The 13,228-nt window shown below is 40.0% G+C and overlaps 1 protein-coding gene across 11 annotated transcripts in view; it reads right to left on the reverse strand.

The window, feature by feature from the left end:
- lrp1bb (low density lipoprotein receptor-related protein 1Bb) overlaps nucleotides 1-13,228 on the reverse strand; it is a 258,634-nt gene that overhangs the window by 113,753 nt on the left and 131,653 nt on the right. For 7 of the 11 annotated variants that reach the window (XM_077579279.1, XM_077579276.1, XM_077579274.1 and 4 more), the window contains 6 exons: nucleotides 13,037-13,180; nucleotides 11,454-11,579; nucleotides 9,955-10,068; nucleotides 4,930-5,010; nucleotides 4,691-4,861; nucleotides 1,805-1,987 (listed from right to left, as the gene is read on the reverse strand). In XM_077579279.1, the coding sequence (XP_077435405.1) occupies nucleotides 1,805-1,987; nucleotides 4,691-4,861; nucleotides 4,930-5,010; nucleotides 9,955-10,068; nucleotides 11,454-11,579; nucleotides 13,037-13,180 (819 nt within the window). The remainder of the gene's footprint in view (nucleotides 1-1,804; nucleotides 1,988-4,690; nucleotides 4,862-4,929; nucleotides 5,011-9,954; nucleotides 10,069-11,453; nucleotides 11,580-13,036; nucleotides 13,181-13,228) is intronic. The other 4 variants (XM_077579277.1, XM_077579282.1, XM_077579281.1 and 1 more) reach the window with 1 other exon arrangement.

Below are 13,228 nucleotides of genomic sequence, written 5' to 3' on the forward strand. Positions count from 1 at the left end.
CATATTGTTTGAACGTGTTACTTAAAGGCAAGAATATTTGTTGGGCCTCAAATACAATACAAACAAATTGTTTCAAGTGAATAACAGCGACGGTAGAAGTTACAGAACTTCTGTTCATCATTTCCGCTGCGTGTTTCCAGCACGCCGTTCCTCCACTGTGCACATTTGAAAGAAGTAGGTGGAACTACTGACAGAGGTGAGCAAAGCAAACATCACAGACGGCAGCATGCCTCATCATTTTTGTACCGGTGCAGGATTGCAGCATATTCCAATTTACAGATTTTCCTTCAAAGTCACCACATTGGTTTATTCTTGGTGCCAGATCAGTGTGTGTGGGAGGATGAAGCGTTAGCTGAGGGTGTCATTGTGTGTGTGCGTGTTCACATTTGTCGATATTGACTTGGAAGCTCTCCGGCTGGCTGCCCCATAAAAAAAAATAATAATAAAAAAAACATATCCGCATATCGCTGTTTGAGTGAGGCCTCCATATGTTTAGTGCCTGCTGTGACGCCAGCACAGAGGCAATAAAAAAAAAAATGCAAGAATGTGGACTAAAATATACATTTTAAAGAAATGCTCCACAATCATAAAAATAAAAAACATGTTGGTGGCATGTAAAGGGTGATCTTTTGAAGGAATTGATAAAAACATATTTTCAGCTTGTTAAAAAAAAAAAAAAATCAGTGGGATGAATAAAAAGGAGCGAAGGGAGTGAAAAAAAAGAAAGAAAAGCAAAACACAAAAACATCATTATTCAAGGAGTGGGTGGCACCAAACAAGCATGAATATATATATTTTTTCCACAATAAATCAAAGAGTCAAAACATTATTTTGGATTCAACTTAAATGGGAGCTAAACAACACATGTCTCTTATTTAATATAATGGCTGAAGTTAGCAATCGCTGGTCACAGTCTCATTAAAGCGCATTTCTGAGGCGGGGTCATTAAAAGCAAACAGACAGTGGAATGAACCAATCAACGAAGAGCGGACGTGATGTCAGAAAAGCCGCCTGTGGGCACTTCCTACATATGTACTTGCTGTAGTTGGCAAATAAATAGGGCTGACCTTTTGCACATGTGCGCCTCAGACCGTGTAATTACATTCTTACCGATAAAATGTGCACGTAGCGCTTCTCTCAGTCTTATTAGTACAACCGTATGCCGTACACGGTAGCATTTTCACCGTAGAAACAATAACCTGAAAACACTACAGGAGAGTCAACGTATTCAAGTTAGGCAGCCTAAGCGATTGGCAACACAAGATGGCCGCACGACAGAGAGTAACTTCAAAATGATCTATTTTATTTAGTTTATGACTATACTTATTATTTGGATTGAAAAAACATCTCTTCTATTTCTCTTCAGTCAATTTCTTTACAGAAAAAAAACTGCAGTCAAAAAATATAAATATTGAAATATTATCTTTTAGGAAGCAAACGAGTCTTACTAAAAATGCTTCCATCTTCACAGCTTGATGTTGCTTATTTAAAAAAAATGACTCAATAATTCATGTTTTCTCTGCCTGCATGTGTGTATCTGTTGAATAGCTCACCTTTGTTTGCATGTATTCTCTTTAGTCATAAAATCTCCCGACAGTGGCATTTTTGAAGAGAACCAACAAGGGTGAAATCAACAGAATCATGTTCTGTCTTTTATTAAATCCCTTTCAGCCTCTATTTGTCTTCATTTTCCCACAGTACAGCATAGTACAAATAAGGGCCGAGACCCACGTTCAACTTTGAAGAAAACAAATTACAACCGCACTGCTTATTATGCAAGCATTATTTTTTATTTTGACATCACCTGTATCTTTGCAGGTAAACTTGGCCTTCGGGTCGCACATCCTTTTGGTGCCTTCGCAGTCTTTCTCGTCGCTGCCGTCTTCGCAATCCTTGTCCCCGTCGCATCTCCAGCGCTCCGGGATGCAGGTCCCATCTGTGACACAGTGGAATTCTTCCCCGCTGCACTCAATCACAGATGGCAGGGCTGAAAGGAAAGTCACTCAACTATTGATTGGATCGCATCAGAGCTCGGCAATACACCGTCGCGGGCCAAGGCGCAGCGGCCATGAATCATTCTTTGGGGACAACTTTTATTGTTCAGATATTTGTATTTACAGGTAAGGAAAAGCAATATTCTTTTGTTGCTTTTTTTTTTCTTTTCAAAAATGAAACTTTTCCACATTTTGAGACTAGCGTCACTTTTATATGCATTGGTGACTGGCATATGCAATATCGTCGCTGTAGGGCAGAAATCCCACATGTCCAAATAGGTCCATTTCAAATTATTCACAAATCAATAGGATTGGTCTGTCCCCACCTTGTGTGTAATGTTGACACTTTATTACCCAATTTAAAGTGTTGACAATCCTTGACAGCAAATCTACAAACTCTCCTAATCACTCACCTGTCTGTGAAATGTGATAAAACTCTGCCTCCTCCCTTCACTGCAGAAGCCGTGCAGCATTATGAGAGTCGGAATATTTAGGTTCAATATAATTGAGTATGCCTGCTTCGCTATGAATGGATCACAATAACACTCCGGTGCAGAAGGAACCAGTTATCCACAAAGTAAGTGCGTACAGATTCATTCCTGCCCATTAACTCATTCACTTTTAACCATTTTCACTGAAGCAATCCCCTTCGCTCCCGGTTGGTTTAATGGATTTTGAGTGATTGTGCAAGGCCCACAGAATATTGTGTTCTATTGCTATAAAAAAACATGGCCCTCGCTGATCTCTTATACTCTGCTGCCACCTGCTGGCCATTTTTGTAATCAATAGTTTGAGCCACCTCTTCATGTCATAAGCTGTATCAAAGCCTTCTGTATGCTCTTGCATAAAAAAAAAAAACATAAAATAATGTATTAATAAGTTTTTGGACCTCGTGTCACGCCGTATACGACGTCTCGACTTTACGGTGTTCGTGTCTTGTCCATAGCACCTTCTTTATTGTTAATTTCCCACAGTAATCACACCATTTTAAAGCCAAAAAAAAAACGTACTTACACGTTTTGGGGTTTGAATGGGCTAAACTGCTTGGTAATGCTTCTCGGACATTTGAGAAAGAGACTGGGAACAGAAGGTAGCCACAGCCATTTGCCTTTGTGAAGCTGGCTACCCGTGTCCTACCATTTTTAATTAACGGCAGCCACAGGTACGGATAACGGATGGATGAATAAATTAGCAGTTGAACATGATTTTGGGGTGTTGCTGTGTTGATGTTAATTTGGTAACTCAAGAAAGTATTGTGTGATTTCCTGAAAAGTAGTCCTTTTGGAGATGGCAGGATTATGCACAACAGCGACGAAATTATATGAATACGATTGCCGATGGTGATTGTCGGTCTTTCAATTCACACTCAGTGCCACACATTGTGCCGTGTGATTGACTAACCAGTCTAGGGTGTAGTCAGCTGGGACCGTCTCCAGCCCCCTGTGACTGAACAGAATAAGCAGCGTAGAACATGGATGGATGATTTTTAGTCTGATTTAACAGATCCATGTTTTGGCCCTTAGCTGTCGCATGCCCTGATTTTCGGACGATTCAGTTTTCAAACGAATTTTTGCAAATTTTGTCATCATTCTGTTTATATTTCTGTCAAGCTAGAACAAAAGACCATCCACAATCTGTTCCCAAGGTTTAGAGGACATCATTGTTCATCTTAAGAGCAATAGAAATGGGAATATAACAAGAAACTTTGTGTTGTTTATTTTTAAAGACAAAATAGCTGTCAGCGCAACGCTTGACACTCAAAGCACTCTGCAGCCGAGTCAAAGCTGAAGCTGACTCACTCCTTTGTGCTAAAAAGCAAAGACAGGCCCACAAGCGTCAGAAAATGGTTTGATGAATAGTCCACATATTCCAATGACAAGCAAGTGAGCTGTGAGGGTGCATTAGTTGTTTTTTCCCCTCCTGCATTAATTAGATTAAATGATTCAGCTCCTGATGTTGAAGTTCCCCCAGAACAGCGACTAGATAAGATTAGTCACACATGAGTGTTAAAACAACGTTATTCAAATTAAGATGATTCATTGCTGAACTCGTAATTACAGCAGATGAATTTATGCATTGCCTTGAATTGCCAAAACACAATTAGCACGCTAAAATGGATATAAGGAAACAAACCAATCATTAAAAGTCATGGCTGGCACTGAAAGATTAACGTTGTCAGGGTAAGGGAAATTATTTTATGATTTAGTGTCAAATGAGAACAACAGAGCTCAAATCGACAAATATGTGCATAAAATGAGGTGTGTCCACTGCATGTGCAATCAAATACCTCGACTATGACCTGGAAAATGCATGCTACTTGCTAGCATCTTTTGTGAGCCCTTAAAATATCAGTTTAAAGGCTCCACTGTCTTTTTTTGCACTGTGACAACGAGGCGCTCTAAAGTCATGCCAGTTTTTGTCTGAACTGGCTGTCTAGACTGACTCAAAATGAGTGGCAAACAATGAGGCACTCTAATGCAGGCTAGCTAGCAGATTATATGAACAGAAGATGTATATTTGGAGTGTAGGCCTAGCTAGCTAGCTAACGACGTGTTGTTTTTTTGCTATATAACCACAGATGTGAATAAAATTAGCATTCCAGGAAAATCTGGTAAACCTAAAAGGTGAAAAAGTTTGACACTTTCTCTCAGAAATAAATCTATGCTTTGTTGCTGTTGATGACAGGTCATTCTCACCCGCTGATCCACCCCGACACGTGGTGTTCTCATCACTGAAGTCCCCGCAATCGTTATCGCCATCGCAGGCCCAGTGACTCGGGATGCAGCGGCCACTGGTGCACTGGAACTGGTTGTTGGAGCAAGACCGGGTGCAGCCCACTTCATCACTGCCATCGCCGCAGTCGTCCTCTGAACAGATTTCCAAACACAAAATGACTCGGGTAATGCCAAGTCTTTTGAAAATGTCCTCTCCGAACCTGAGTCGCAGCGCCACTTCTCACTGATGCATCGGCCATTGGAGCAGGTGAAGTGCGTGAGGATCTCGCAAGTGGGAAAAGCTGCCAAACAAGAGAGACACTTCTTACATAAACGGATGAACTTCAAATTGATGCTCACCGAAAAATCAGGACATGCGTTGACTGATGTCATTTAGTGTAAAGTACGGAATCATCATAACATTCTGTTGACGTTGAATGTTTTTGTTGGGATTTTCTGTTGCTTTTAAAATTTTTTAAAAATTCCAACTCAGTCAACGGTTGCTCACTTGTAGGACACTTTTATTTATTTATGCACTTTTTTTTTTTTACGTGACAAACTGAAGTAAAATCATTTAAGGGAATGATGATATCTTTTGCACACGGTTAAGACAACAAAGCAATGTGGCCTGATCATCCGGCATGTCAACGTTTGTCCTCTGCCCACATCTCATTCAAGGAGACTTCTGCGCTATCTTACGTATAGAAATAGAGATTCTTCTTCTTCCTGACATTTCTATTCCCAACAGAGATTGTTCTCTTCTCAGACTTTCTGATAAGCCTTGGGTATATAAAGTGGATTCAGATATCCTTACAGGATGTCTAAACCTTTATTGACTTCAGAATGAAATGCAATTCTAGATTTGAATTGATTTGTTAGCATCTGGTTCTCCTAACTGAAAAGGCTGCCATGGCGACATTTTGATGTATTTATTTTTTATCAGACGAGTGTCGTGTAGACTTTCCTCAAATACATCAGGTCTCACTGACAAACCGTGGCTGGATGGAATTTAACATTCATTAAAAATGAAGCACCGGGGCATCCATAAATAATGAAGGTTTCAAGTAAACAGCCAGCTTGGCTAAAAATGAAACGCCGACATCCATAAATAATGTCAGGCTCCCATGAACAAAGAGGCCGATGTGAGGCGTTGTGTGACAGCTCCTAAACTACTGACAAACAAAATCTACATTGGTTTCCATCTTGAAGGCAAGCGCCACTTTTGCTTGGGGTATTCTCAGACCCGCGGAAGCTCCAGCGCCGCCCGCCAGCACCGCTCAGTCGAGCACCGCGAGGGGACTAATGCCTGAGGAAGCTTCGACAACAGCGAGCGCGAGAATATGTTTTCCTGCCCAGCTTGATTATGATTGAATGAAGCCAAGCATGAACTTCAATTACTGCTTACACCCTGGCTGTTTGCGACAATGTCTTGAAGCGGCTTAGGATGCGCCAAAGGGAGTCGCAGGCGATTCAGCCCAGTGCAGCACTTGGCAACGATCAGTCACTGCAAACAACGGCATGCTAATGGAGATTAAAGGGAAATCCCAAACCTTTCAATTCTTGGAGTACAGTATTTGATTTACGTGTATTTTCATACGCTGCAAAGCAAGTCATTTCTGTGCATTTTCAGCAACTGATCTGATCAATCAAAAGTAATGTGAACTTTGGGAACAAAGAAGTCAAGAAAACTGCTTGAGAGCGAATACAGGGCGGGGTCTTGCCAATGGGAATTTATCAGCATGAATGAAAAGAGAGCTCATTAACATATTTTGAAATTCTGCTACTGGTCTCTAAATCACAGAATGGCTTAGTTTCTGAATACATTAAAAGAAATGCTCACGGAATCGAAATCTAGCAGACTAGGGTTGATTAGTGGAGCCCAGAGTTCGAAGCAAACACGGTGAAGCAGTATTTAGCTGTTATGCTGCAGGCAAATGGAATAAGCTGCTCTTCACAACTGACTTCAGCCCCAAGTTTAAATGCATTTAAATACAGGTCTAAAACGATGCAATTCTATGATAAATGCTTGCAAAATCATGCTCTTGCGCTGGATGTTCGTTTAGCAATTTTAGTAAACTACCATCATTTCTCAACTCTTAAATTCTTCATTTCTTAATGTCTTAAATTTGTTGTTTACTTTCTACCTTCTGTGAATGACAAGTAGACCTATACATTTCGATTTAAAAAACCAAAACAAAAAACTGCCATGTAGTGGGGGCCGTGGGGACACTGTGTGGTAAATTAAAATAATTTGGAATAGTTAAAGTTTGCTCTGTGAATAATTCTTTAGTGTATTTCACGTATTCATTGAAAGTGTGTTTTCCAAGATTCACTCAGACTGCCGTTTTATTTATAAATTTTTGGGATTGAATAATACCATTGAGACTTGACTTACGAACAGCATCAACTGTAGCAAAGTACGTGTTCAGCAACACCCTTCAGCACAAATGCCGTCATGCGGTTTCTTGCTTCCAAAGGACCAACATCAATAACTCAGCTTGAAATATCTTAAATGAATGCGCTAATGTGCGCCGGCCCCGATGACAATCAAAAATGCATGCTTTTTGAAGAATTTTGAAATACGTGTCTTGAGTTGCGGTGCGACCATCTGCTGTTTTGCCAGTTATGTAACAGACGTGCTTGTGCAGTCTCAGAAAAATACTGTTAGATATTTTCTGAAAAGGTATTATATGTGAAAAGGTATAACAGAAGAAACCATTCATTTGATTCCATCGAGGTATGCTTCTAAATCTCAACTTTCTTGACTTGGCTTTTAAAAAATGCCACTTGATTTCCTTGGTGGACATATTTGGAAGTGGTCTAACAGGAAGTAGCATGGGTGCTTTTCCCGCTCTGCCAAAAACTCTCCTATTGGATGCGGTGCCTTGATGCCACAACAACACCACTTCTGAGTTCAACATTTTTCAAACTGAGGTGCGACGTTGCGATGGCAAACGCCCACCTCGCATGCTGCTTGACAACGCGACACGACATTCTGTCATCACGCGGCACATAAAGCAACTGTAAAAAAAAGAAGAAATAAATAAAATGTTGCTAAGCCTGCTGTCAAACGCAGCTTCAACTCCCGGGAAGAAGACCCAAGCCATCCGAGCATGCCTCGCAGCATTTCATTTGTATAATTGCCAAAACTTAATGACATTATATCATAATAATAAAAAAAATTAAAAAAGAAGCAATTTGCTGGCAATTTTTTTTTTCTTTATGTTCGTGTAGATTCTGAATTATCACAGTAATCGACAAAGATTGAATAAAAACAACTGGACTTGTCTTGTATATTGAATTTGTTGGTGTTTATTTTGTTTCCTGAAAATGTCAAAAAAAAAACTTAAATATGTTATTAGGGTGATGATGCGTAAATAGTTGTAGCTAAATACGTGTTTTTTCATTAATGCTAGTTGTTCAGTTTCCCCATAATGTAACAGTAGTTGTGTGTGTGTGTGTGTGTGTTCTGCTTGCTTCATCATTTTGTTGCACCCAAAGTTAGCTTTGTGTTCCCTTCATTTGACTGATGGTTCTTGTAGTTTGCAGCGCTGTAGAACGAGAATGCATTATTAAAGTTGCATGAGAGGGGACACTATTAGAAACAGCTCACAGTATGGTGCAGTGCGGTTAAAAAAAAAAAAAAGTACCTAATGTAGATGTAACTAACGCTGTAGCCACCGCGAGTGCTTTCTAAATATATCAACGTGTGTGAGCATTGGAGCAAGTAGACCCCAAGGTACCGTATCCATCCCCTTTTGGTTCGCACCACAACCGAGATGCTTTGCGGTTGCGTTCCCTTTAACCAAAAATTGGTTCGGACATCCTCTGTCTGACACTCAACCTGGATCGATGCGAGCAAGCGCGACCGCCTCTCATCTCCCGCGGGACGGCTGTCGTCACATCAGATCAGATGCTCGTCCAAACAAACCTCTCGCTGACGTGCGGCGTAAATTTGCCAGACGCCCACGTTGGCTCTCTCACCATCGACATTGGGATGAAGACGTCATTTGCCTTAATAGTCACTATCCTGTTTTCCGCAACCCACTGGGCGCTCTGATGGAGCGCGAAGCTTCACGCTGCGGGCTGACCTGCCAGCTGAACCCGTGACGGAGCTTCCAGAGACGACGTATGCTAGCTCACAAGTCCTGCTGTGATTTCACACTGAGTGCTGACATAGATAGATATAGGGTGTGTGTAGTTATAAGAAGTGATTTGAAAATCACTTATTTTGGTTGCCTGTGTTATTGTCGTGTAGCTGTGTTGTGTCTTTCACGTTTAAAAGTTCCACTCAAAATAATTGACAGACTAGAAGAGAAAACATTGTCTTACTCATCTGGGATCATCATTTGAAAAGTGAAGAAATGCTGTCTCGGTTTCCAAATGTTCCATCAAATTGTGGAACACATCAAAATACCACATACATGCCGGTATGAAAACCGGACATGATCATGAATTTAGAAAAAAAAAAAAATCCGGACACCCGGGTAGAATGTAAAAAAGTGGACATGTACCCTATTATAGGCTATTCTACCGAATCTGTGCTATTTGCATTTCCAGGAAATAAAATGTATAAACTTAACTGTCAAATATATTGTTTTATTAATTAAAGTGTCCTGCACATGGTATATTTATTAAATGAAATGTTAAATATTAATTAAAACTTCTTTAAACCTGAAAAAATTATATTTGTTACCTGTCCTGACTTCCTAAAAAAATATAAATAAATAAAAAAGACTTTCTAAAGAAACATAATCATTTAAATCCTTTAGAAATGCAGTTTCCTTACCCCAAAATACCTCAAATTTATTATCTAATAAGCCATGGGCCATAGCATTATTTAAATCCTCAGCATGTCATGTGAAGGCAAAAAGTAAGTTATTTTTCACCTTATGTATTATGCATGTTATTTTGGATTTTATTCATTTATTTTTAACACAATATTTGATGAAACACTATCATGTGCTTTGCATCAACATGCTAATAGCAAAAATTTCATGTATTTGCTAGTTCAATGCTAAAAACTTGTCACTCTCAGTCCTGTTACTTAAAGGAGGATTTTTAGTCAAATAAAAAAGTGGGGGAAAAAAAACAAATTTTCCCTAGAATTGGCATTAAAAAGCTTCTTGAATGTTAAAAAAAAAAGCTGTTAGCGCTGCGAGGACTGAGCAGCACATACATAATGTAGCAGCTGAATTGTTGAAATCAAACTTGAGTGCGAGGTGAGAACCCGACATGAGACTTACTGCACGATACTTCATCAGACGTATCCCCGCAGTCGTCCTCGCGGTCGCACAGCCACGCTTGAGGTATGCAGCGCCCATTCTGACACGCGTACTGGTCAGTCTGACACGAGCGGGCTGCCATAAAAAAAAAAAAAAAAAAAAAAAAAGGGAGAGAACCACCACTTAATTCAACCTGCATAAGTCAATGTAGAGAACAAGCCTAATGATCACTACATCACCGGGATGTCAATGTCTGCCATGCGCTTTATTGCTCGATCACTCAAGCTGCAACTCGGAATGTCTGATGGCCTCGGGAAATTATGCCACTCGACGGGCTGACAGCCACATGCTGTGCAGCGCTGGTGGACACCCACAGACGGGCCCCCCCCCCCCCCCCCCCCCCAGTGATCTCTTGTTGATGCCAAATATGCGCGTCAATCCGATGACGAGGGAACATTCATCACCTTCTGCTTAATGCGCGCTGATTGAGACTCCAAACATAAATCGCTCCGGAGAGGGATCGTTAAGGACGCGGGAGCTAATGTCATAAATGTTATATTGTGTTACATCAGTTCTGGTGATTAAAAGTTGAAAGCCCTTCATTAAATAGTATACGGTGGTGCAAAGAGATACAAATTTAATTTGTTCTCTGACCACACTTCTTAAATCATCTTTCCGTATTGAAATCCATGGAAATGCCATTAATCCGTTCAAGCCTCACCTATAAAACAAACATTTTTGGAATTTCTTTTTGGACTCTGAGCGCAAAATGTCGTCAACGGGAATCCTAGCGAGGAGCACCGGTTACGGAACTTGGCGTCAATTACGTTTTTTTTTTTTTTTTTATGGTAATGGGCGGAGAAACGTCTTGGCTGATTTGGGTTTGATTATTAAGCTAAAAGTTAAAAAAAAAACACACACAAAAAAAAACTATGGCCAGTAGTTGGCAGCATTGGGTCTCTTTTGGATGAAATCTGCATGTATCAAAACAATGCGGAAGGTCATGAACATGGCGGATATTTGGAAATTCGACCGTTACAAGCAGCTTGTGGTTGATCAAAGTGTTTGTCATGTTAAATCTTCTACCAAGGGTGTCACAAAAGAGAGAAATGATAAAAGTTAGGAATAGGGGATGTTAACATATCGTCGCTGCGAAGTGAAAAACACTTATGTCCATTTTTGTCATTTTTTACATTTTTACCATTTTGGGATGTCGGCATTCAGTTTCATCCCAAAATCATAAAAGTGTAAAAAAAAAAAAGACAAAAATGGACAAAAGTGTTTTTTACATAGCAGCGATGTTATTCAACACCGCAACTATCAATGTTAGCCCGTGAATGGTCATTTCCATGATGTGTTAGCATTAAGCTAGCAGGGGCATTCATAGGGATTTGGTTGTTTTAAATACACGTGGTATAATTCTAAGTCAAGTTTCTTTGTATAGTATTGAATCCCTTCTGATTAATTTTTTTATCTTTGGGTTAGCATATTTGGCTAGATAGAGGCAGGAAAATACGCACCTGAGCACGTGCTGTTGGCTTCGTCCTCATTATTACCGCAGTCGTTTGTCCCATCACAAAGCCATTTCTTGGGAATGCAGCGGTTGTTTTTGCATTTGAAGTGATCGATCGTACACGAGTGATTGTCTGCAAAAGAGAAGATTCACGTGAAGTTGACAGCAACAAGGTGCAGCCGTCAAAACTGTGGACGCTCGTTCTCATGCAGCAAATGAGCCCAAACTTTTCTTCTGACCCGTACTGTACATAGAGCGCAATACAGATGATGAAATATAGCGAGACGAAGACGAGCTAACAAATCAATATGGTGTATAAAACATTGTGTTTTCTGACAGCCTCCATAAAGACACTATTCTTTATTTGCTGCATCCATGTGGCAAATTGCAACCATATATCACATATAGAAGCCACTGACCAAGTGTCAGGCTTTGTGAAAGTCTTTAGAGTAAGTGTAGGTTGGTGCATGCTGTAAATCCTTGTGGAAAAGGTTGCCGTTCGCACCACAGCTGAGAGGCCAGTTGGAATATTTGAGGTTATTTGCTGTGTTATTGCATTTATGGAGCCAGAGTGATAAATATTACACTGGTATCAAAACACAAAACCTAATAAGGGCTTAATTCATCATCTCCATCAGAATACAGACTGAAATGATTTTAAGTGATTCACTATTGTGGATTTTTGTATTTGTCAATACTCTTATAGGGCTGCAATGCAACAAAAAAATATTTTAATAATCAATTAATCTGTTCATTATTTTGTCAATTGATTGATGAATTTCATCACCGTCATCACTTTTGCCAAATTGACTGCAAAAAAATACACTAACATCAAATTGACTGCAAAAAATATGCTAACATTAAAAACAAAACAAAAGATCGGTAACATGTAACCAATTTGGCAAAAATATTGATCACTGCTTTTCAAAGTTAAAAATAGACACTTATAAATGTCATATTTTGATTCAAGATGATGATAAAGTCTGCTTTCAAAGAGGACTCCAAAAATCTGAGAATATTTACTGTTGAGAGGCTAAATTTCAGAGGATTTGGAAAATTGTAGTTCTCTAAACAATTCATCGGTTGTTTTAAAAAAATATCGATTCATTTTATTATTGATTAGTTGTCGGTTAGTCGATTAATCGTTGCACTTCTACACTCCAATGAGGAAGGGTCCTATGGTTGGTAGTTTTCTTTTAGTATTTTGCTAGACTAGCACAGACTGAAGACTCTAAAACGGCTTACTATATGGAGGATTCTGCTTTGAAAATGTCTAGTGGTGAATGAGTGAAAGATTCTGTTTGCATTATTATCCATGTAAAGAATGCCATACAGCTCTTGCATTGAATCTAATTAGTTTGTGCAGGTCATGTAGCTAAACTATGTTAAACGCGATGACAGATAATCTGCAGGGTAAAAAAAAATAAAAAATCCGAACCGCACATTTCACTGCGGTAAAAAGGACAGATGGGGAACATCCTAATACTGGTGCTGACATTTGGAACGATAAAGGTTAACAGCATTGAACATTTTTTGCTTGTGATTTCTGCACATGCAAGCGAGCGTCGAGACAAATTGAGCACCGCTCACAGCACGTGTGGTTTTCCTCATCACTGCCATCAAGACAGTCGTCGTCTCCGTCGCATTTCCACAGCGCCTGGATGCAGCGCCCGTTGCGGCACTGGAACTCCTCGCTTTGACACCACTGCGGTTCTGAACTGCCGCCGGAGCCTTCTGGGAGGGACAAAAGTGGAGCACAAATAACAGGAGAATTTCCATGAA

Source organism: Vanacampus margaritifer, chromosome 11 (genome assembly GCF_051991255.1).
Source record: "Vanacampus margaritifer isolate UIUO_Vmar chromosome 11, RoL_Vmar_1.0, whole genome shotgun sequence".
NCBI classification, from domain to species: domain Eukaryota; kingdom Metazoa; phylum Chordata; class Actinopteri; order Syngnathiformes; family Syngnathidae; genus Vanacampus; species Vanacampus margaritifer.